Source organism: Colias eurytheme, chromosome 31 (assembly GCF_061535395.1).
Source record: "Colias eurytheme isolate Ceu_HAF_F1 chromosome 31, ilColEury1 Martin Lab GWU primary, whole genome shotgun sequence".
NCBI lineage: Eukaryota > Metazoa > Arthropoda > Insecta > Lepidoptera > Pieridae > Colias > Colias eurytheme.
Window position 1 is genome coordinate 2,697,789 of NC_143010.1, and position 23,774 is coordinate 2,721,562.

Consider the following 23,774-nt stretch of genomic DNA (forward strand, 5'->3'; position numbering starts at 1 on the left):
TTGCTATTCTTGAAAAAAGTGGCACGCTGCGTGAAACAAAAAATTTTATCGTTCTCTCTCATTTCTTTACATAACACCGGCATAAGTTGCTCTTTAATGATATCAATTTGTCTATTGGTTTCTCTGTCTACGCAATAGAATAAATTCAAGAATAAATTAATACCAAGCCATAGATTATATAACGATTGCTTACAGTGGGTCCACACAGCACTTTGCACGAGCTTAGTCTGCACGGTCCGCACAAACATTTTTGCAATGATAGCACAAAATAATAACCTACGTAAATATAATATAACTTTAATTTATTAATATAATAATCATTTTGATCTGTAATATCAAATCGAATCAGTAGCTTCTGGGATTAACGCTTTCAATTATTTAAACAAATAAACAATCTATTCAGCTATATAATATTATTTGTATATAAATATTAGTATTATTAGATATAGGTACTATAGTCTGTCCACTATAAGAATTGCTTTTTGACAGCTCGACGGGTGATACCAGAAGTGATGTTCAAAAGATTATCGATTGTGATACCATTACAATTATAAATTAAAGATATTATCATAAATCGAATCAGGTACGTAAATAATAATTACAACGTAAACGTACTAATAAGATATGTAATAATAAGACCACATATCTATGCATTGTATGTTAAAACTAAACTAAACTAATATTTTATTATTTATTGGTTTCTATCTTACAATTTGGTTGTCTTTACGTTTAAATTATATAACATAATAGAAGAGTTATTCTGCATCGGATATATTTTACAGAGTATTTCTATCGATTATTATAATCTATCGACCCATCATTGAATAATTCTGTGTAGACATCACTAAGTGGGCGGGACCTGTCCATGAAGAACGATAATTATTTGTATGACATTTTAACATAGACAATGCAATCCTTCATAGGCGTGAAGCTGTCAAAAAGCAAATAATATAATGGACAGAGTATAATATAACAGATCTAGATTTCCACCCGCGTTTTCCCGTTCAAAGAAATACCCGCATAGTTCCCGTTGCTGTGGGACTACCCATAAACTTAAACTTAAAAAGTAGCGTATGTCTTATTCTGGGTCTTCAGCTACCTACATACCAAAATTCATTAAAATCGGTTCTGTAGCATTTGCGTGAAAGAGTATCAAACATACATCCATGATCCAATATCACAAACTTTGGCATTTATAAATAGTAGGAAGTAGGATTAATAGCAGTAGTAGTTATTATTTACTCAATATGTTAAAAATTATGTTTATAATAATATAATGGATTTCTACAAAGAATAAAACACCAAGATTACTCATTATTACTTTATTGAAGCAAAAAATATATAAATTATCTTTGGTATTGTAATTTTGTAAACAGATACACTAAATACATTCACAATAGGATTTAAATTTTAAATTAAATGTCGTTTTCCATTTCATTATTACGAAGAACAGCTTCGCGTGCTTCTTCATATTGTTGGATTTTCTGTAAAAAAAAGTTATAAATTTACCATTCAAGCCACGACTTTGTAAGGACTGTCTGTATTTCACCATTCACGCATATTCATCATCACGTAATAACTTTTTTAATCGTGTATTGAGCATTATCAAGAGATCTATCTTGGTTTTTAATTATGCGTGTACGGTGTGTGTTATATTTAAGAGCATACATATTATATTTATTAATTTATTATTTTTTAGTAAAATATATAAATATCTACCATCCACATATCAGAATCCCAATCGGCAAACATTTGAACAAACGCTGATGGTTCTAGACCCTGTTTTACAGCCAACATGTCTTCCATTCCGTAGTTATGGCGAACTCTTAAAAACGCCTGGAAATATATTTATAAATGATTAGTTCATAGTTTAATATTTTTTTTAGTTTATAAGGTTTTTTGTTTGGAATTAAATAAGTTAAAGTTTCATGAGTGATTTCTAAAAGTCCTTTTATTTAGAATTCTAATATTTATTAACTTAAAATTATTAAAATCATTGACGAAGTATACAAACTACTTCGTTCATGTAATATAATATAATTAATATGGTGTAAGGCCGCCTGTCCATCTGCAAGAAAACTTCCGCAAGAAATGTCCGACAGTCTGTCTGACAGCAGCTTGCAAGTTAATTCCGCGTTTCCACCTGCAAGTAGACTTGCAAGTTGCTGTCAGACAGACTGTCGGACATTTCTCGATCTCCAATTTTTCAGATATTATTGAATTTGAACTTGCGTTAACATTAAAGTAACGATTGCAATATTTTTTGCAAATTTAAATATAGGTAGTTATAATTATAGGAATGGTTTGTCAGTTTGTGTAAAATTATTGTAAACTAGCTTTCCGGTCGCCGCTTCGTCTGCGTAGTATACCACGTCGAAAACCCGTATAGTTCCCGTCCTCGTATGATTTCTGGGTTAAATATATATCTTATTCCTTTAACGGGCCTCAAAGTAAATCTGTACCAAATTTCATCAATATGCGGTCCGTGGTTGAGGTGTGAAGAAGAGACAGATAGACAGACAGATTAACTTCGCATTAAAATTAATCAAAAATAAACTGTCATCAAAATATGACATTTTAAAATATGACAGCCATAGTTCCGAATTCCCCAACATGCCACAACATCCTTGTTCTTCTATCATAGAATGAATTATTATAGAATTTCTATCGTAGTTAAAAATACTTACTCTTATAATATTAGCAAGTGATTTGCGTTTAGACAGTTCTGCTTCCCTCCCAAACCAAATGTACACGGTTTGAGGAGTTTGTAAAAGATATACTTCTGTGTTTAATAAATCCTAAAACGAATACAAAACTTGTAAAACAAGAAACATAAGGCAAATTTGGGCAAAATAGTGTTATACTAATATTACATTATAAATTCATGCCATGCAAAAAGTATGCCAGAAAAGACTTTCCGTTTAAAAATAATTTCACAATTTATACCCAAGTTAATACTAAACCCTGTTAAAAATTCAAGCATTTGCCGCAATCACCAAAAACAATAGACAATTTTAGCATGGCGCCATCTATCGTGCTATATTTAAATCATCGAACTTTCCAATTTCCCGATCGCTTGGTCAACTTTCAAATCTATTGATTAAAAAGTAATGTGCAAAATAAGATTTTCTTAGAAATATGTTTTGCATTTTAATAATGTAAAAATAATTTATTCGATCATAAGGTTGCTTTTCCAACAATAATGTGTGAGGATGTGTAGCGAGGAATGTGTTTGAAAATAACCAATAGTGTCGCTTCAAACCACAGTATTACACTCAGTATTACAATTAGGAAATAATATTGTAATACTGTGCTTCAAACTTCAAACTAAAAGAAGCGATATAATTGGTTCTTACCACATTATTGGTGGAAAACCACCCTTAATAAATTATTTTTCTTTCTTTTCAAATAGTAGTATGCAATAGTTACTATACTCTTTGGTAGTATGGATGTACTCACGGCTTGATTGTAATCCGGAACTTCGTTGAATGTGATGTAATTCTGTCTATCAATATCGACCTCATATAAGTGATTCTTGGTGTCAGAGTCTAAATTTTGATAATACGAGGAATCTGGGAAGATATTATTGATGAATTATAAATTAAGTATAGAAAAGAGGAAATGATAATCAACAACAATGTTTATGCTAAAATATATGTAATATTTATTAATTACTAGCGGTCCGCCCCGGCTTCGCCCGTGGTACATGTTTACGTTTTCTCTACATAAGAACCATCCTCGTACTTCAAGGAATATAATAAAAAAATAATTATCGAAATCGGTTCAGCCGTTCTCGAGTTATGCGCTTACCAACACATTTTGCGATTCATTTTTATATATAAGATTATAGATGCCTTAACGTATAGCACTGTTTTGGATTAATTTTGGAATAACAATAGTTGAAGAGACAGGGTCAATCTCAATACATATACTCTTTTAAAAATTAACCTCTGAAGTGTGGAACACAGATGTGGATTAGGTATTAGTACGTGTGGAAAAAGAGAATCAATAGTTTGTCTTTACAATAAATAAATTGACAGTGCTGTCGCAGAATACAATATAATAGCACAAATAATATTGTAATACTACGCGCTAGTGCTGTTTAGATTTTAGGTAGAAAAAAAATATATTAGTATCAATTGAATCAACAAAAGAGCTTGGTTGTTTGATTGCATTGTTATGATTTTACAGAAATAAATAATTTAAATAATTAATAATAAATAAATAATAAATATTATAGGACATTATTAACAAATCGACCTAGTCCCACAGTAAGCTCAATTAAGGCTTGTGTTGTGGGTACTAGGCGACGATAAATATAATATTTAATAAATACATATATAGATAATAACACCCAGACCCAAGAACAAATAATTGAGTTCATCACACAAATATTTGCCCTGACCGGGGATCGAACCCGGGACCGTCGGCTCAGTAGGCAGTTACTTTACCACTGCGCCAACCGCGACGTCATTGATACCTAAATGATAAACATTTTTTTTATATTGCGTAAAACATGTACTATTTTTTCATCAACCTTGAAGCCGGGATGATAACTATGATACAAAAAATGGCGTTTTACTAAAATTTTATAAAAATGAACACGTGACAATTATTATTATTAAATGAATTGAACACTATATTGTTTGAACCCGCCAATCTCAGGAACTACGGGTCCGATTTGTACAATTCATTCAGTGTTAGATAGTCCATTTATCGGGGATGGCTATATATACAGTGAGGAAATTTTCGATGGGCCCTGGAAAGTATTTGAAATACAGGAGACAGCTTATTTTGCCGAAAGGAAACATCCCCTTATTTTTAAAAAGAAATAGAACTGCGTTCATAGAATTTCGAAAATTCGCTTGCTTCACTAGCGCCCATCGAAAATTTCCACACTGGATATCATCATGCTTAGATCCTTAGACCAATAGGAGCAATGTGGGTAAAACCACGGAGCACAGCTAGTCAAACGTTCTATAAATAATATATACATAGGTACTAATATTATAAAGCTGAAGAGTTTGTTTGTTTGAATGCGCTAATCTCAGGAACTACTGATTTCCGATCCGATTTGAAAAATTCGTTCGGTGTTTGATAGCCCATTCATCGAGGAAGGCTATAGGGTGGCTATAGGCTATAATATTATTATTTCACCACGTGAAGACCAACAGAAGCGGAGCCACGCGGGTGAAACAGCAAAGCGCAAACCGCAAAACCATTGCGACGTGATAGAAAGACAAAAAATACTTTTGTATTCATAAAAAGACGTGTGGCACTCGGGGACTGCCGCGGTAAAGCTATTGCATGCTATGCCTTCAAGCCACACCTCCGTGCCCGTCTGAGTAGGGAGCGTGAGGTTTTTCGTTACGCAATTTCTGGATTCGGTCCCCGCGCTCAAGGCCCGCGATAGAAGCTATGCAATAGCTTAATAATATTTGCTTCAACTTGTGATTTTCTTCTGTATCTTTTTTCGCAATAACTCTATCACAAAGAAAGGAATATATGTATATCTATATTGCATATGAATACCATTTTGTTAAAATAAAACGCATGCATGGTTTGATGTTGTTTATTGTTAAAACATTACAAAAATGAGTATTATAGCAAACAATAAAAAATAATATTTAACCCGATGAGTATTGTCATTCCATTTTCATTCTTATAAAGTTAAATCATACTAACATGGACTACAATTTGATAAAAAAATATTCAATTTTATTTCAATTTATTTCTTATACAAATTTTTCATTTTTCACTACAACCTTTGATTAGATGAACCTTAGGTAAGGTTTGAAGGTGGCGGTTAAAAATTTGATATTTTGTAAACTTTTTTACACTTTATTCTTTTATTGTTAGAAATAAATAAATATATTGATCATTATATTTTGTGTTTTATTTCAATATATTTCAAAAATGTAATACCCACATTATTAAGGTGCGAGCGAGATGGCATGCAATGAATTTAACACACTGCAAGTGAAATAGCATTCAACATTACAATTTTTATGTCATACCATTCATGAAATAATAATACATATTTTAATTAAAAAAATATTAAACTATAAAGAAATCGTTACATTATATACATATTTATAATATTCAAGTTCGGAACAAATACAATGTATATTTAAATTTTATAGACTAGTTAATTCCAATGTATTTTTAACCATTGAGGTATATTACTACGTATAGAGAGGGCACCACGAACAAAATCTGATGGCGGCGCGGGGCGGCTAGTGAGTCATACACTTTGTAGATATTCTGCCTCTTATCCATACTAATATTATAAATGCGAAAGTAACTCTGTCTGTCTGTCTGTTACTCAATCACGCCTTAACTACTGAACCAATTTGCATGGAATTTGGTATAGATATATTTTGATACCCGAGAAAGGACATAGGATAGGTTTTATCCCGGAAATCCTACGGGAACGGGTTTTTCTTTGAAAACGCGGGCGAAGCCGCGGGCGGAAAGCTAGTTACTTATAAATTAAAATCAATCAATGTAACAAATAAATATTGTTTATCTTATTAAAAAATATCAATAAACATATCAATTAAAACCAATCAGCATAACAAAAATAAATTGGTTTGAGACGATTGACTCTAACTCGTGTTACAAATAATGTAGTAGAGATGCCCTGTCTAGTACGTAGTACATAGTAACTCAATGTTTTTAACGTAATGAGCTAGCGCGCACGAGCAACTTTGTCTCCGCAACTATTTTGTCTCAGCAACTATTTTGTCTCTCCCACCTATGGGCTAGTATGTAAGTGCGCGCACGTAGCGACGCAACTCCCCATACAATTGATGGGAGAGACAAAATAGTTGCGGAGACAAAGTTGCTCGTGCGCGCTAGCTCTAAGATTTTTTCTATCTATCTCGTTTTGTTTATGTATAGCGGTGTATTTACATAAAACGAACATAGAGCTAGAGCAAGAGCATTATTTCGTGATCTTTTAGTGTAAACGAAAACTCGTATTCAGTGTTGTTCAGTATTAGAACATTGCATAGAATGTTTTGGAACGCACTAACAACAACGTAAGAATACCTTCGCTCGTTTGATGTAAACGCCGCGTTTCACTCGTCCGTTTATCTGACGACCATAATATCAAGAAACATTATATGTTTCATAATTTTATTTCTTTATAACTTATATTGTGTTTCCAGAGAGTATTTACAAATTTAAAACACAATTGAAACATGAAAAATCCTCAGATATATTGAAAGTATGTTTTGAAATAGTTATATTAAAAACATAATATATTATTATTCTGTGATTATAATAGTCTTAATAGGTATGTTTTTTAAAGAAAACTTCTTAAAAAATTTGTTTATAAAAAAACGCCGCGTTTCAACCGCCCGTTTACGCACCGATGGAGCGAACAAGACGGCTATGAGACATGCCAACATCGCGCCATGTTGTGAAATATTGTTTGAAAACCGCCGGCTCAGTTCCTTGGGGTATCCTAGCAACATGCACCTGAAAATAAGAATAAAAACAATAGAAAAAAGATTCAAAACAATATCTATATCTATCTATCTTAATATACAGGGTGTCCCACTGATGGTATACTAAGCTCAAAGGAGGTTATAGTTTTGCATACGCTGAGTACGTAAAAAATAATTAAAAAATTCCAGATTCATTTTTTTTCAAATAGATGAATTCTTAAAACTCTATGTGTACACCCATAACAAGCGAGCCGCCCAACTTTGCCACCAGCACGTGAGCTATCGTTTAAGATTATGTTTTCATAGATAAAATGCTCATATAAGAGAAGCGGTATATGCCGGCTGCGCGAAGCTAGAGAAGAAAACATGGATTTTCAGGAAAAATTTAGAAAAAAATTTTGGACGTAATTTTTTTTTAAGTATTTTTTACGTGATCAGTGTATGCAAAACTACAAGTTCCTTCGCGCTTAGTATACCAATAGTGGGACACCCTGTATATAAATCTCGTGTCACAAAGTTTGTCCTCAATGGACTCCTAAACCACTTAACCAATTATAATAAAATTGGCACACCATGTGCAGTTCGATCCATCTTGAGAGATAGGATAGTTTAAACATGTAGGTACCACGGGCAAAGCCGGGGCGGACCGCTAGTATGTATATAAAAAACCGGCCAAGTGCGAGTCGGGCTCGCGCACAAAGGGTTCCGTAGCAGCAAATATAATAAATTACAGTTAAATCAACCTATCTCAAAAACTATAAGAGATACTTTGATCAAACCAAAAATCGTTGAAAGAGTTAATTAGCATGCATCACCTCTATTTTTTTTAGAATTTTATACCCCGTAGTTATAAAAATAGAGGGGGGGGGACATACTTTTTACGACTTTGAGAGCTGATATCTCAAAAACCGTTCACTTTAAGAAAAATGTTTTTTAGAAAACTTTATATCATTTTAAAAGACCTTTCCATTGATACCCCACACGGGTATGTACATCGAAAAAAAAAATTTCATCCCTCAGTTACATGTATGGGGGGCCCCACCCCCAATTCTTTTTTTTACTATTTAGTGTCATATTTTTGTAGCGGTTCATACAACACATATTCCCATCAAATTTCATCACTGTAGTACTTATAGTTTCCGAGTAAATCGGCTGTGACAGACGGACAGACGGACAGACGGACAGACGGACATGACGAAACTATAAGGGTTCCGTTTTTGCCATTTTGGCTACGGAACCCTAAAAATGAAACCCATTTTGCGTTGTCACGGCATCACGTGTGAACGGCTGGACCGATTTCGATGATTCTTTTTTTATTATATTCCATGAAGTACGAGGATGGTTCTTATGTAGAGAAAACGTAAATATGTACCACGCGAAGCCGGGGCGGACCGCTAGTATAAAATAAATCCTTATTTATTTTGGTCACGGCATCTCGCGTAAACGGCTGGACCGATTTTGTTAATTCGTTGTTTACAGCTAGATATATAGATATTAATTAATTATTACCCAAGAAGGATAGTTTTTGGACGTCAAATACTGCTGCGCCTTTGCCATCGCTTCGGACTTTTCCTGAAGAAGAAAATAATCATTATTTTAAAACTATATTTTAATAAATTAACTTTTATATGACCTTACAAATATATCAGACACATACACACACAAGCACACAATTTTTAACTATAATTATATAGAGTGGTTTGTGAATTTTATTCGAATTTTTTGGAAAAAGCAACTATGGAGTTTCTTGCCGGTTCTTCTCCATAGATACTGCTTTCCGAATCGGTGGTAATTTTTAAAAAATATGTAATGACTTTTTTAAAGTGCTTTTATAAGAAGTCTAATAAATGTTTGAGTTTGAGTTTGAACCGACTTAAATATTGTTTCTTGCCAAATGAATGCTGCGAAAGTTTTACATTTTCTCATGTTCTGACCATTTGGAAGATTTCAAAAAAGCATTATCTTTTGTTAAAATAAGTTATGCACTTTTGCAGGTTCAGCAGTTTCGATGTTCAGACAGACATACATACGAAATATATTAATAACACTTACTTTTGGTGATGCCTGCTTTCCAACCCAAACATATATGCTACCGCTGACTGTGTCCAAGATGTAGGTTTCCTGAAAATAGAAAATAATAATAAAAATATACTAAATTCTAACTTGACCGCCTCTTCGGTACACCAAGGGGACCTGGGTTCGATTCCCGGTGGAGACGAAGAAAAAAAAATGTCTCGGTCTGACAGGACACAGAAGGTTGATCACCCACTTGTCCCTAAAGAAAATCGATCAGTGAAACAGATGTATCATCATCTGCCCCTCACTCCACTTGGGGACATGGGACTTCACTTACTTAAATTCTAACCAATTTTTACCAATATATTGTATCTATACTAATATTATAAAGCTGCAGAGTTCGGTTGTTCGTTTGAAAGCGCTAATCGGGAACTACTGGTCCGATTTGAAAAATTCTTTCGGTTTTAGATTTTTCGGAGAAGAGCCCATTTATCGGGGAAGGTTATATATCATCACGCTAAGACCTACAGAAGCGGAGCCACGCGGGTGAAACCGCGCGCAGCAGCTAGTTATAAATCACGTTTAAAATCCGTTAAAAGTATTTAATTTCTAAAGATAATATTTACCTGTGGTTTCAACTGATCCTGTGTGTATGGTTTTCTCAATGGCGTCACTTTGATCGAACCAGACGCGTCGGAAACCTCTGACAATGTAACTGTGTCCTCTTCATTGCGTTCAAATGCCTGAAAATTGGAAAAATGATCTTTATTAATTATTAATATAATAAGTATGTTTATTATTTACTAGCCTTCCACTCACTTTGTAGAAAACTAAAAAAAGAGCGTGTTTGCCGAACACACGTGTCAGAAGTGAAACATCTTAGGCGAGATACCAATACCGTCACGTCATGGAGTATGGCAACGACTTTGGTATCTTTGAATGTTGCTAAAGAAGTTTCACTTCTGACACATGTGCTTGATACACACGCTCTTTTTTATAGTACATAGTGATTATTTACCTTACAGTATTATTGTTGTGTGTTGAAACCACTGTATCTTTCTTTTTAACTTTTTATATAATAAAGAAATGCTATTATTTATTATGTTATTCTATATTTCTTTATTATATATACATGACACACTATATAGACATGACACAAATGTTGACGAAGTAAACTCTGCTCTTTTACGCATATCCAATTGGTTTAATGCTAATAATTTACTATTAAATACAAAAAAAACAAATTGTGTAGAATTTATCCTCCCAAATGTAAAAAAGGTGCAAAGGAATATTATTTTAAACGGGGAGGTATTATACCCTGTGGAATCGACTGTTTTTCTTGGTTTGACATTAGATGAGAAGCTTCAATGGGGGGCCCATGTTACCACCACCGCTGCTAAGCTCAGCTCAGCTGCATATGCAGTTAGAAGAATAAGGCATCTCACCGATGAAGAAACGGCTAGATTGGTTTACTTTAGCTACTTTCATAGCATAATGTCCTATGGAATTCTGCTATGGGGCAGGGCTGCAGATATAGAAACTATATTTATATTACAGAAAAGAGCCATACGCTCTGTATATAATTTGCGTGCTCGAGACTCACTAAGAGATCTCTTTAAGAATGCTGGTATCCTTACTGTACCGTCGCAGTATATATTTAATAATATTTTATATGTACATAATAACGCTTACTTACACACAAAAGTAGGAGATAGACATTGTTATGACACAAGAAACAGAAATAAAATTGAAATGCCATTATTCCGGCTAGCTAAAGTTAAAAATTCATTTATGGGCCAAGGTATACGCTTTTACAACAGAATTCCTCATAATATTAAAGAGTTTAGTAGTTCTACATTTAAATCTTATATAAAAAATGTACTTGTCAAGAGAGCCTATTACAGTATTAAGGAATATATGGAAGATAAAAACCCATGGAGGGTTGTCGCGTAAAAACCACAGGACAGTTCTTTGGTATATTATGATAATATATTATGATATTACATATTATGTAATTTGTAAAATTGTAAATCTGACATGATTAAAAAGAGCAACTATGGAGTTTCTTGCCGATTCTTCTCCGTAGATACTGCTTTCCGAATCGGTGGTAATGTTAAAAACATGTACTTAATGACGTTTCAAAAGTGCTTCTAGAAGAAGTCTAATTGAATAAATAAATGTTTGAGTTTGAGTTTGAGTTTATAAATATTGAATATTAACATTACATTTTTATAATTAGATACCGATATAAGGTGTCGCTGAAAAGCTCTGCAGTGAAAGTCTATGCTTTCACTGTAAAATGCTGAGCAGCATTCCTTTTAGCCTGTAAGTTTTAATAATTAAGTAGTTGTAAGTACATAAATTGTTAATTTGTAATGTAAGCCTACTTGCTAATAAAAATTTAATTATATATTTTTGAAGTGAAACTTCTTTATCGGGGTTGGAAAAAAATTTAGTGTAACATTTTTTCGTTACGCGTGACATTTTTCCGTTACGCGCCATCTTTTTCTTATCCCTACCACGCGTGATTCGACGTATTTCTGTAACGTTGCATATAGTAAATTATTTTTTGAAAAATAAGGTCATAAAGAAGACAAGAAGTTTCACTTCTAACGTGTGTACACTAGTACACGCACACATTTTTTTTATTAAATTAAATATTATTATTATTTCTTTTAAACCATACCTGATCATCACCACCGGCACTTTCTTCGGGCAAAACGTCCTTGCTGCCTGAACCGAGGGCTGTGAAGAATTTCTGAACATCCACGTCGCTGGAGAATTTATCTATAAGTTTAAGTAATATGTTATAAATAGTTTTTGTTTTGTTACATTATTTTTCTTTTTGTCATTGCGTACTAAGACCCCTGTAGAACCGCCATCTTGTTACAAATGACCCGAAATTTTGTGGGTCATTTGTAACAGGATGGTCAGAACGCTGATACCGGATACCTTAAGATACTATAACTTTTTATATTAGAGAATCTTAACATAAAATATTATAGTATCTTCACCGTGTGTGACGCGCTTTATACATTTAGAAATTAAAAATATTAACGGATTTAAACCCGATTTATTCATAACTAGCTTCCGCCCGCAGCTTCGCCCGCGTGATGTTTTGTTAAAAATATATGTTCTTTCTCAGGATCTAAAGATTGTCTGTGCCAAATTTCATCAAAATCGGTTGAGAGGTTTAAGCGGGAAAGCGTAACAGATAGACAGACACAGTTATGACTACGAATAAATAAATTATATATGACAGTTGTGTATATTTTTATCATATTAATCGTAAACAAATAAATAAATGAGAAACTCACCAATAATCTCAACCTTCGCTCTGCCATTATGATCCTGGTCTCTAATCTGGTTGGCCACGGAATTAGCTTTGATTTTTTCCACGTTTCTTGCGTTATCACCAACGAATATTAGAACATCATTGCCTACATCTAGTATGAACACATCCCCTTTGTTCATTGACGAGAATAATGGGTCCACCTGAAAGTGTGAAAAAAAATTTAGAAAAAAAAGACGGGTTCCACTGGGGGAGTGCCGGCAGAAGTGAAAACTTGATTATTAACGTTGAGCATGTTTGATATTTTGGAATGGTATCCGTCTTACGCTTTTTCGATCAGGTCAGGTGTCCTGACGCGAGTTTAAGATTTTATATCCATTACAGAAAAGGTGCTCAACGCCGCTAAAGAAGTTTTCACTTCAAAAAGAAAGAAAAATGTATTGTCATCAACACAAAACAACCACACAAATAACATCAACACAAAAACACATAAATCAGTGACAAACAAAAAAAAATCACGTGTGCCGATCAGAAGTGAAACTTCTTTGGCAAGATTCAAAGATACCAAAATCGTCGCCTTAATCTATGACGTGACGGTATTGCCGTGACGCGAATTTGATATTTTACTCTCAACGTGCCTTAAGGCGTTGGAGTAAGACGATTTTGGTATCTTTGAATCTTGCCAAAGAAGTTTCACTTCTGACACGTGTGCTCGGCACTTACGCTCTTTTTTATTTATTTATTTATTTATTTATTTATTTTTAAAAGGTACCTTACAGCTAAACATAAATTAAATAGAACATTATACAATACTATACGCCAATTACAAGGTACACCAATAACAATCAGATACAGTGTGTTAGACCGGGAGATACTGACACAAAATTTCGAGTCATTTGTAACAGGATGGCGGTTCTACAGGGTTCTTAGTACGCAATGACAAAAAGAAAAATGATGGTGTGAACGCTGGTACCGGCGGCTTAGTCGCGTGGGCGTTAGTCGAACTCATCGGAAAATAGCGAAAGTCAAACGATTTGTAACAGTATGGCACTTATTTTTCCTGTAAGTTTGAGGATCAACGAATATAAATACAAAATTTCAAAGATCTAGGTGTTGGAAATCTTCACTTATATAAATTAATAATAAATTTATTTTTCAAGTATGACAGCACTTTTTCCCCCTACTAGAAGTATGGCAAATATAATAATGGTCACATTTTACCAAATACTCTCCAAAAAGCCAAATGAAATACTGGTACAAAAAGATAGGCGAAATAAAAAAATTTTGCAGATTTTCGGCGGTATGGCGACCATTTGGAATCGTCCGAAAAGTATGGCATGGCGATTTTCGTAAATGGCTGCACGACGATGGTTACCTGTGCAAAAGTTAGCTTGGTACAAATGGTTGAATAATTGTTTTTTTTAAATCAACACATTCGCGTCGGTATGGCGGGCTGTAAGTCATACCGGAAAAGTATGGCATGACACTACCGCCTACTTCTTTTTTATGGGCTATCGGTAAATTCTAAAAATTTTGTGTTACAAATCGTTTGACTTTCGCTATTTTTCCGACGAGTTCGACTAACGCCCACGCGACTAACCCACCGGTACCAGCGTTCACACCATCATTTTTCTTTTTGTCATTGCGTACTAAGACCCCTGTAGAACCGCCATCCTGTTACAAATGACTCGAAATTTTGTGTCAGTATCTCCCGGTCTATGTGAGCAAAAAAGAAAACATAAAAGATACAGTACTAATAATAAAACATAAAAGTATTTTATTCATAACCTTTTTCACGGTTGTTTACTAACCTGTCTAACTCTAATATTTTTCTTTCCTTTGACTTGGAACATTCGTTTTTCAGCGCCCGGGTTTGTCGTGACGTGATTAAAGCCAGAAGGGTTGCCGCCATCCAAGTATCGAAGAGCTAGAATATTATGATGCACTTGTTTAGAACAGTTTCATATAGTAATTAATAAATAAATAAATAATCCATACTTATAATATTATAAATGCGAAAGTAACTCTGTCTGTCTGTCTGTTACTCAATCACGCCTAAACTACTGAACCAATTTGCATGAAATTTGGTATAGAGATATTTTGATATCCGAGAAAGGACATAGGATAAGTTTTATCCCGGAAATCCCACGGGAACTGGAACCATGCGGGTTTTTCTTTGACGGCGCGGGCGATGCCGCGGGTGGAAAGCTAGTAATAAATAAAAATCATTTATTGAAAAATTTGTGGGTTAGGTACAAACATGTCACATTTGGACCCCAAACTAGGACAGCCTGTATTTTGGGGTCCACCTTCCTTAATGACACAATAATAACAGAAATATAGCATAATATTAACTTAAATAATGATTTAGGTAATTTAGCTATTTTTTATATAATTTAAAGGAACTAAAAACCCACTTATTTTCATGAAATTATTGTATTGTCACCGATTCTTGTGATAAGTAAACAAGGTTTGAATTTAATCTGACTGTTTGTTGAATCAAATCAAAATCGACCCTAAAGTAGTCGACAAACACAAAGGTAAAGCTAATAAAAGCGTGTTAAAAAAAGTCTTTTTTTCACACCTGAGACATTCACACTAATCTATACTAATATTATAAAGCTGAAGAGTTTGTTTGTTTGAACGCGCCAATCTCGGGCACTACGGGTCCGATTTGAAAAATTCTATCGGTGTTAGATAGCCCATTTATCGAGGAAGGCTATAGGATATATATAATCACGGTAAGACCAACAGGAGTGGAGCAATGCGGGTAAAACCGCGTGGCGCAGCTAGTAAATTATAATATTACTTGCTTTGGGCCCGCAGATTTGCCCTTTCTTTGTCTATTCTTATTTGTATCGCATACTATCCCTACTACATAATATTATAAATGCCAAAGTTTGTGGGGATGGATTGTTCGATGGATGTTTGTTATTCTTTCACGCAAATACTACTGCACCGATTACAATGAAATTTGGTATGTAGATAGCTGAAGACCTATGACATAGGCTACTTTTTATCCGGGAAATGCCAAAGGAACGGGAACTATGCGGATTTTCCTTCGAAAAAATAGTTATATTTAATAAATGTAACTAGCTTACCGCCCGCGGTTTCGCTCGCTTTGTCTACTAATAAATTATATACTAAAATCTTCCTCTTGAACCACTCTATCTATTAAAAAAATGTGTGCGTGTACTAGTGTACACACGTAAGAATTAGTGAAACTTCTTTATGACCTTATTCTTCAAAAAATTATTTACTATATGCAACTTTACAGAAATACGTCAACTCACGCGTGGTAGGGATAAAAAAAGATGGCGCGTAACGGAAAAATGTTACGCGTAACGAAAAAATGTTACACTAAATTTTTTTCCAACCCCGAAAAAGAAGTTTCACTTCAAAAACGTATCAAAATCCGTTGCGTAGTTTTAAAGATTTAAGCATACATAGGGACAGAGAAAGCGACTTTGTTTTATACTATGTAGTGATATAAAAACTCACCAGATGTGAAATACCCCAAAAACTGCTGACTCTCATGGCCCATAGTTTCTCTGTGTTGTATTGCTTTGCCGTCAAACTTATCATCAAGGCCGACCGTCAAAATGGCCGCCGCCCCGGCTTCGTCCTGTGATGTTTCGCTGCCGAGCCAATAGTGAATGTCCCAGGATAGGTTGTTGCGTTTATCTGCTGTCGTCTAAATAAATGTTTTTAACATTAAATAAAAAAATATATTAAAATAATTCGGACAATTTTCACACATGGCACGATCCACCATACTAAGCTTTCGCTCGTGTTATGGAAACCAGATGGCTGATAATAACTACTTTATCGAATTTGGGCTCGTTTGATTCGTGTTGAAAAAAATACACTAAAAATTATAAAATAAAAATAACTCCTTTAAAAAAAACCGACTTCAAAAACGGAAAAGTAATAAATAAGAAAGCCAAGCCAATGTAAAGCGCGTCACACACGGTGAAGATACTATAATATTTTATCTTAAGATACTGTAATATTTTATACTACAGTATCTTAAGGTATCCGGTATCAGCGTTCTGACCATTATTTTTCTTTTTGTCATTGCGTACTAAGACCCCTGTAGAACCGCCATCCTGTTACAAATGACCCACAAAATTTCGGGTTAAGATAGTGTAATATAAAATATTACAGTATCTTAAGATAAAATATTATAGTATCTTCACCGTTTGTGACGCGCTTTAAACTTACCGGCTTACATGGGCTTAATACTAAGTGCTTAGTGCTTGTCACCGACTTCAAACCTATTTAATAAATAGCACATCTAAATAATATGTAGTAATTAATAATATCAAATCTTTCTTATTTATTACTTTTCCGTTTTTGAAGTCGGTTCTTTTTAACGGAGTTATAATATTGTATTTTTTATTTTATGTGATTTGGAGATTATTTTATTTTATTCCTTATATGTGTTACTCACCTTTAAAATGATGTAAGAATCACCCTTGTAGAATTTACCATAGTCATTCTGTGGCACAATCACTGGTTCGAAATTCTGGAAAAGCAAACACAAATATTATCACGTGAATCTTTTGGATAGATATACAATTTTACAAAGGGCTGATTTTTCAATCCTTGGATAAAACTTATTCATCGAATAACGTATTATACTACCATTTCAAAAATGTATTCTAATTGTCCGTATTTGACAGTTTACAGGTGACATTTTATAATGTTCGTGTAATACTTTATTGGACGGATAAATTTTAAACAAGGATTGAAAAATCGGCCCTAAATGATACAACTTTGCACATAAAATGTTCCATTTATACAAGTAGATATGTAGCCGTAAGAGCGTATACGCATTATGCGGGTAACCGCATTGCGGGTAGCCGTCCGGCTGACCGCAAGCACAATTATGTACGTAATATTCATTTCTATGCGCACTGTGCGGTCTGCGGTAGCCGCATCGCAGTGCGCATAGAAATGAATATTACGTACATAATTGTGCTTGCGGTCAGCCGGACGGCTACCCGCAATGCGGTTACCCGCATAGTGCGTATACGCTCTAAGATTGTAAAAACCTAGACTAAAATCTAAATTGCGAGATCGTCGAAAGGTGATCCGTAAAATTTGCATGCAATTTAACGCATTATTTTTAGTTATATATAAATATAACTTTGCATTGCTCCGCTGCTTATTGGTCTTAGCGTGATGATATATAGCCTATAGCCTTCCTCGATGAATGGGCTATCTAACACCGAAAGAATTTTTCAAATCGGATCAGTAAATCCTGAGATTAGCGCGTTCAAACAAACAAACTCTTCAACTTTATAATATTAGTAAAGATATAACCTATCTGTGACTATACATAAAATAATATAAATTCAACAACTTACATTAATTCTCCACATTTCTATACCGGCCCGTTTTCCCGCATTGGCGAAGGCAGGGTGTGTTTTGGCCTTTATCCTTGCATCCTGAAAATAACAAATTACAAATTACTACATAGTATAAAACAAAGCCGCTTACTCTGTCCCTTTGTATGCTTAAATCTTTAAAACTACGCAACCGATTTTGATGCGCTTTTTTATTAGATAGAGTGATTCAAGAGGAAGGTTTTAGTATATATATGTATAATTTACTAGCCTTCCGCCCGCGGCATCGCCCGCGTTATCAAAGAAAAACCCGCATAGTTTCCGTTCCCGTGGGATTTTCGGGATAAAACCTATCCTATGTGTTAATCCAAGATACCCTCTATATGTGTGCTAAATTTCATTGTAATCGGTTCAGTAGTATTTGCGTGAAAGAGTAACAAAGACACACATCCTTACAAACTTTCGTATTTATAATATTAGTTGGATTAGTTTTACGACAAAGCGGGCGAAGCCGCGGGCGGAAAGCTAGTATAATTATAATTACTAGCTGTCCCGGTAAACGAAAAATAGATTGTCTGATTCTCAGACACTGATATACACACATTTCATCATGAGAATCAGTCAAGCGGTTTCGTTGAAAATTTAACTTCAAACACCGCGAAACGAGATTTTTATATACTATTACTCTCAATAGCCTCTTAACTATCTCCAGATGCAAAAATCATGACAAAAAATCGCTCCATTGCGACGTGAAAGAAAGACAAACAAACACACATTCGCATTTATAACATTAACGTTTTAATCTGATTTAGTCGTAGGTATACAAAATGCGTCCTAATCCTATGTGTTAATCCAAGAGGGTAACGATTATACATATAGTTACCTACTTAGGTTACCTATAAGTATTTATTAAATTTCGTGAAAATCGGTTCAGTTCTTTGTGCCTAAATGAACAAAAAACAAACAAACATACAAACTTTCGCATTTATTATATTAGTAGGATCCATTCATACACATTTTAAAAAACAATATAATAAAAGGTCACGCTATAAACTAATCGTTGACTTCCATCATTCATGGAATAATTGCTCATTTCACAAGCATTAATTACCTATTTGCTCGTTTTACCGGTATGCCGTACAGGTACTAGCTGTGCCCCGCGGTTTTACCTGCATTGCTCCGCTCCTATTGGTCTTAGCGTGATGATATATAGCCTATAGCCTTCCTCGATAAATGGGCTATCTAACACTGGAAGAATTTTTCAAATCGGACACGTAGTTCTTGAGATTTGCGCGTTCAACCAAACGAACAAACTCTAACTTTTAAAAAACATAATATTTTTTTTAAACATAATATTTTTATTATGGTTTACTTTTCGTGTATTACGTGAAGGAGCGGCTATATAATTTTGTATCACTGTCATATTTTAAAGCAGTTTTATAATCGACGTGGATGTCAAAAAAGAAGGTTGAGTTTATTACCAGAACTATCGACTTCTTTTTATTTTAAAGCCTTCCGTGTTCCATTAAAAATTCTAGTTCTCACAATTTTTTGGTTCAAATATGACCTGTTTAGTTTTTTGTTCATAATAATCACTACAAAGTATTATATATGATAGTATAAAACAAAGTCGCTTTCTCTGTCCCTATGTCCCTTTGTATGATTAAATCTTTAAAACTACGCAACGGATTTTGATGCGGTTTTTTTAATAGATAGAGTGATTCAAGAGGAAGGTTTTAGTATACAATTTATAAGGTTTTAGACAAAGCGGGCAAAGCCGCGGGCGGTAAGCTAGTGATATATATTACCTTATCATTTAGCGATGTTATTTGCGGTGATATAGGCGTGGACTGCTGGCGTGTGGTGGTCCGAGCGGACACACAAACACACAGGGCGAGCACCGCCCATATATATATCGTCTTCATTCTGGAAAATTATAGTATAAGTGGTTAATAATAATTTGGTAGTTTTTATACAATTTTAGGCGAGAATTATACTTTAAAAATTAAAGACTTCAGAAGGTTAATATGTAGACCACATAATGCCAATTACAAATCATTGTTGATTTTTTCTAATATTTGTTGTTATAAGCAACAGAAACACATCATCATCATCACCATCATTACATGTAACTACCTATAACGGTACCTGAGATACAACCTGGTGACAGACAGACAGACAGCGAAGTTAATCTAACACCGGAATTGAACCTATGTTCATGAAATAAAATATTTTAATTTGAATTTCAAGTAGGTAGTTACCTATAAAAGAGTAATAGGGTCCCATTTTCTACTTTGCTTAATGAACCCTAAAGATATTAGGAACTGCCTATAAATAGGTACAATTAAAACATTTACTAAAAAGTACATTTATGTCAGCGATAATAAAAACCGCAAAGATTGAATCCAAACAATAACAATGCTTCTATTACTCATTGTATTAAGGCCATGACTAAACAGTATTAACTATTATATACTATGTGAACAGAATATCAATTCTTTGTTTTTTCCTTAAAGCCTTATAAACCTTGTATGGCTCAAGTTATATACCTACGTTTAATTGTGGAGGAAGAACGTAGATAATATACCTAGTATAAAATAAAGTCGCTTTCTCTGTCTCTATGTATCAATCATTTAAAACTACGCAGCGGATTTTGATGCATTTTTTTTAATAGATAGAGTGATTGAAGGGGAAGGTGTGTATGAATAATTTATTAGGTTTTAGACACAGCGGGTGAAGCCACGGGTGGAAAGCTAGTGGAAGCAGATAAATAGATTATAGTTTAATGTTTTATTTACTAGGTTTTAGGTTTTAGACACAGCGGGTGAAACCGCGGAAAGCTAGTAGATAGATAAAATCAGATCTGAAAACGTCAGGTCACATCACATCATATCTGATATCACGTCATATAGGTATCTAGATATAGTTAGAACATGAAACATCACGTAAATAGATATAAAACACGCTTTCATAAGATAAACTCAAGTTATTGTATTGTCACCGATCCTTGATAAGTGTACAAAGTTTGAATTAAATCTGTCCGTTTAAAGTGGATCATAATTATTGAGTCTAAAGGAGTGGGTTACATTCAAACATACAGGCGAAGCTAATATAAAATAATAATTAATAATAAAAGCGTGTTAAAAAAAATCGTTAAGGAAAAAATTAACACGTATTTTTTCCGCTCATTTCACGCCGACATGACGTCATAAAAATATAAACAATCTTTTCAAAGTTCTTCGTCGTCCAGCTCGTCCTTAATCTTCTTATATATATAAATGTGTTGGTAAGCGCATAACTCGAGAACGGCTGAACCGATTTCGATAATTCTTTTTTTATTATATTCCTTGAAGTACGAGGATGGTTCTTATGTAGAGAAAACGTAAACATGTACCACGGGCGAAGCCGGGGCGGACCGCTAGTTATGTTTAAATGTAAAAACTACGCAACGGACTTGAAACGGTTTTTTTTAATTGATAGCAATAATTGATAGAATGATTCAAGAAGGTTTTAGTACTTAGTCATCACTACATAGGTAATATAAAACCAAGTCGCTTTCTCTGTCCCTATGTCCCTTTGTATGCTAAATCTTTAAAACTACGCAATGGATTTTGATGCGGTTTTTTTAATAGAGTAATTCAAGAGGAAGGTTTTAGTATATTATAATTTACTAGCGGTCCGCCCCGGCTTCGCCCGTGGTACATATTTCACAATAAAAGGTAGCCTATGTTCTTTCTCAGGGTCTAAAGATTATCTGTGCCAAATTTCATCAAAATCGGTCCAGTAGTTTATGCGTGAAAACCATACATACATACATACATACATACACACAAACTTTTCCTCTTTATAATATTAGTATAGATAGTATAGATTAGGTTTTAGACAAAGCGAGCGAAGCCGCGGGCGGTAAGCTAGATAAGTATAATTTGTAGAGATTTATACCAAGCGAGCGAAGCCGCGGGTGGAAAGCCAGTAGGTATAATCCCATTGAGCCCCAAGCAGCCCGATCGGTCCCAGACACAATAGATTTTCTATTGTGTCTGTGGTTCCGGGGCCTGAGTTACTACATAAAAATACAAAAGTGAATTTGTTTGTCTTTCTTTCATGTCACAACGGAGCGATTTTGTACCTAGTTACTAAGATTTAATTTTTAAAGATAGAAATTAAAAACCTACTTATTTAACCGCGGAAAAAAATTCCTATAGGAAAAATGATTGACTATACGAGCGAAGCCACGAGCAGAAAGTTTGTAATAAAAGTAAGGGTTTGTACAAGTATTAATATAATCGCATTTAATTGACCTAAAAGTTCAAGAACGTAATGTGTATTTCGATAAAATTTCAATGTTAAGTAAATAATGATAGTGTTTAACAGTTTCAAGCTTTTACTATTTTATTATATAACCGTATTATATACTTACCTATATTTGTAGTATTTAATATTACAAACTTACTACCGGGTATACTATAATTTAAAACTAACTACCGGGTTTGTGCTGTATTGATTCGGATAAATTTGGATAAATAGAAAGACGCAAACTTGGTGTTTTACTACAAAAAACTACCTTTTGTCTTTTTGTAGTAACGTATTTCGAATAAATGCTTTAAAAGCTTTATATTAAACGAGCCCAAATTTGAAATTACAGGTTTTTGTAAAAATCTCATTAATTAGTGTTTTGCATTAAAAAAAACGAGTTTCATAGGTAGGTTTAGTATTTTGTCGAAGCATCAACGCCCATTATAAAAGTATTATTAAATACAATATGAACGAACACTGCTAGATAAAAACCAATTTAGACACAGATCTACTAGATCTGTGAATTTAGAAGAATAAAATGCTAAAAACTTACGCAAAGTTCAAAAACCTTATAAATCAAGATGGAGCACGTTTAAAATTCAAAATATTTCACGATATGTGAACGAAACCGTCCAAAACTTTATCTCAGTATGTGTTAACAATGAACTACAATTTTATAATAATCCAATTAAACTTACGTTTATTCACTAAAATTTATACACACGTGTTTTCACAATGAAGTTATGATTCGAACTGATTCGAACTAAAGTCTAAAACATCTGAAGAGTGAAGACTGAATGATTTGTTTTCGTATTTTGTTACGTATAAAGAAACTGGGCCGGACTCGTTCTTGAGCAAGGACAATTTACAGGTTTATTGTTGTTGTGTAATTTATACGAGTATGAATTTATGCAATACTAGCTGTGCCCCGCGGTTTTACTCGCATTGTGCTCCTATTGGTCTTAGCGTGATGATATTATAGCCTTTCTCGATAAATGGACTATCTAACAGTAAACAGTGAAATAATCTTTGAAATGTAATTTCTTTGGCAAGATTCAAAGATACTAAAATCATCGCCTTACTCCATGACGTGACGGTATTGGCACTTCAAAAATTTTTAATCGTCGTGCGATGACTTTAAGAATTTTTTTTCTTAAAATAATTAAAATTTAAGATTTTGTTATATTATATTGTTTTGAATCCGTATCTGTATTGGTCAAATGTCAAACAAACAGACACCATAATCGGAACTAGCCAGCCTTGCGCAAGTGTATAGTCCAAGAGCTCAATTGCGAAATTGTAACAATTGAAATTATAGTCGAAGGGCTGTATGATATGGCTGTTTTTTATAATGTGGTAATTTAT

At 33.9% G+C, this 23,774-nt stretch overlaps 1 protein-coding gene across 1 annotated transcript; it reads right to left on the reverse strand.

The window, feature by feature from the left end:
* Positions 1 to 1,307: 1,307 nt before the first annotated feature.
* LOC149895446 (actin depolymerizing venom protein gelsolin 1-like) lies at positions 1,308 to 23,169 on the reverse strand. Its single transcript, XM_090119104.1, has 16 exons — positions 23,108 to 23,169; positions 19,922 to 20,039; positions 18,135 to 18,215; positions 17,216 to 17,290; positions 16,264 to 16,456; positions 14,574 to 14,689; positions 12,788 to 12,965; positions 12,157 to 12,257; positions 10,097 to 10,213; positions 9,507 to 9,575; positions 8,964 to 9,026; positions 7,377 to 7,485; positions 3,460 to 3,572; positions 2,688 to 2,798; positions 1,720 to 1,836; positions 1,308 to 1,484 (listed from the first exon to the last, which is right to left on the reverse strand). The coding sequence occupies exons 2-16, from the start codon at positions 20,036 to 20,038 to the stop codon at positions 1,416 to 1,418; spliced, it is 1,629 nt and encodes a 542-aa protein (XP_089975230.1). The 5' UTR covers position 20,039; positions 23,108 to 23,169; the 3' UTR covers positions 1,308 to 1,415.
* Between the last annotated feature and the right edge of the window lie 605 nt (positions 23,170 to 23,774).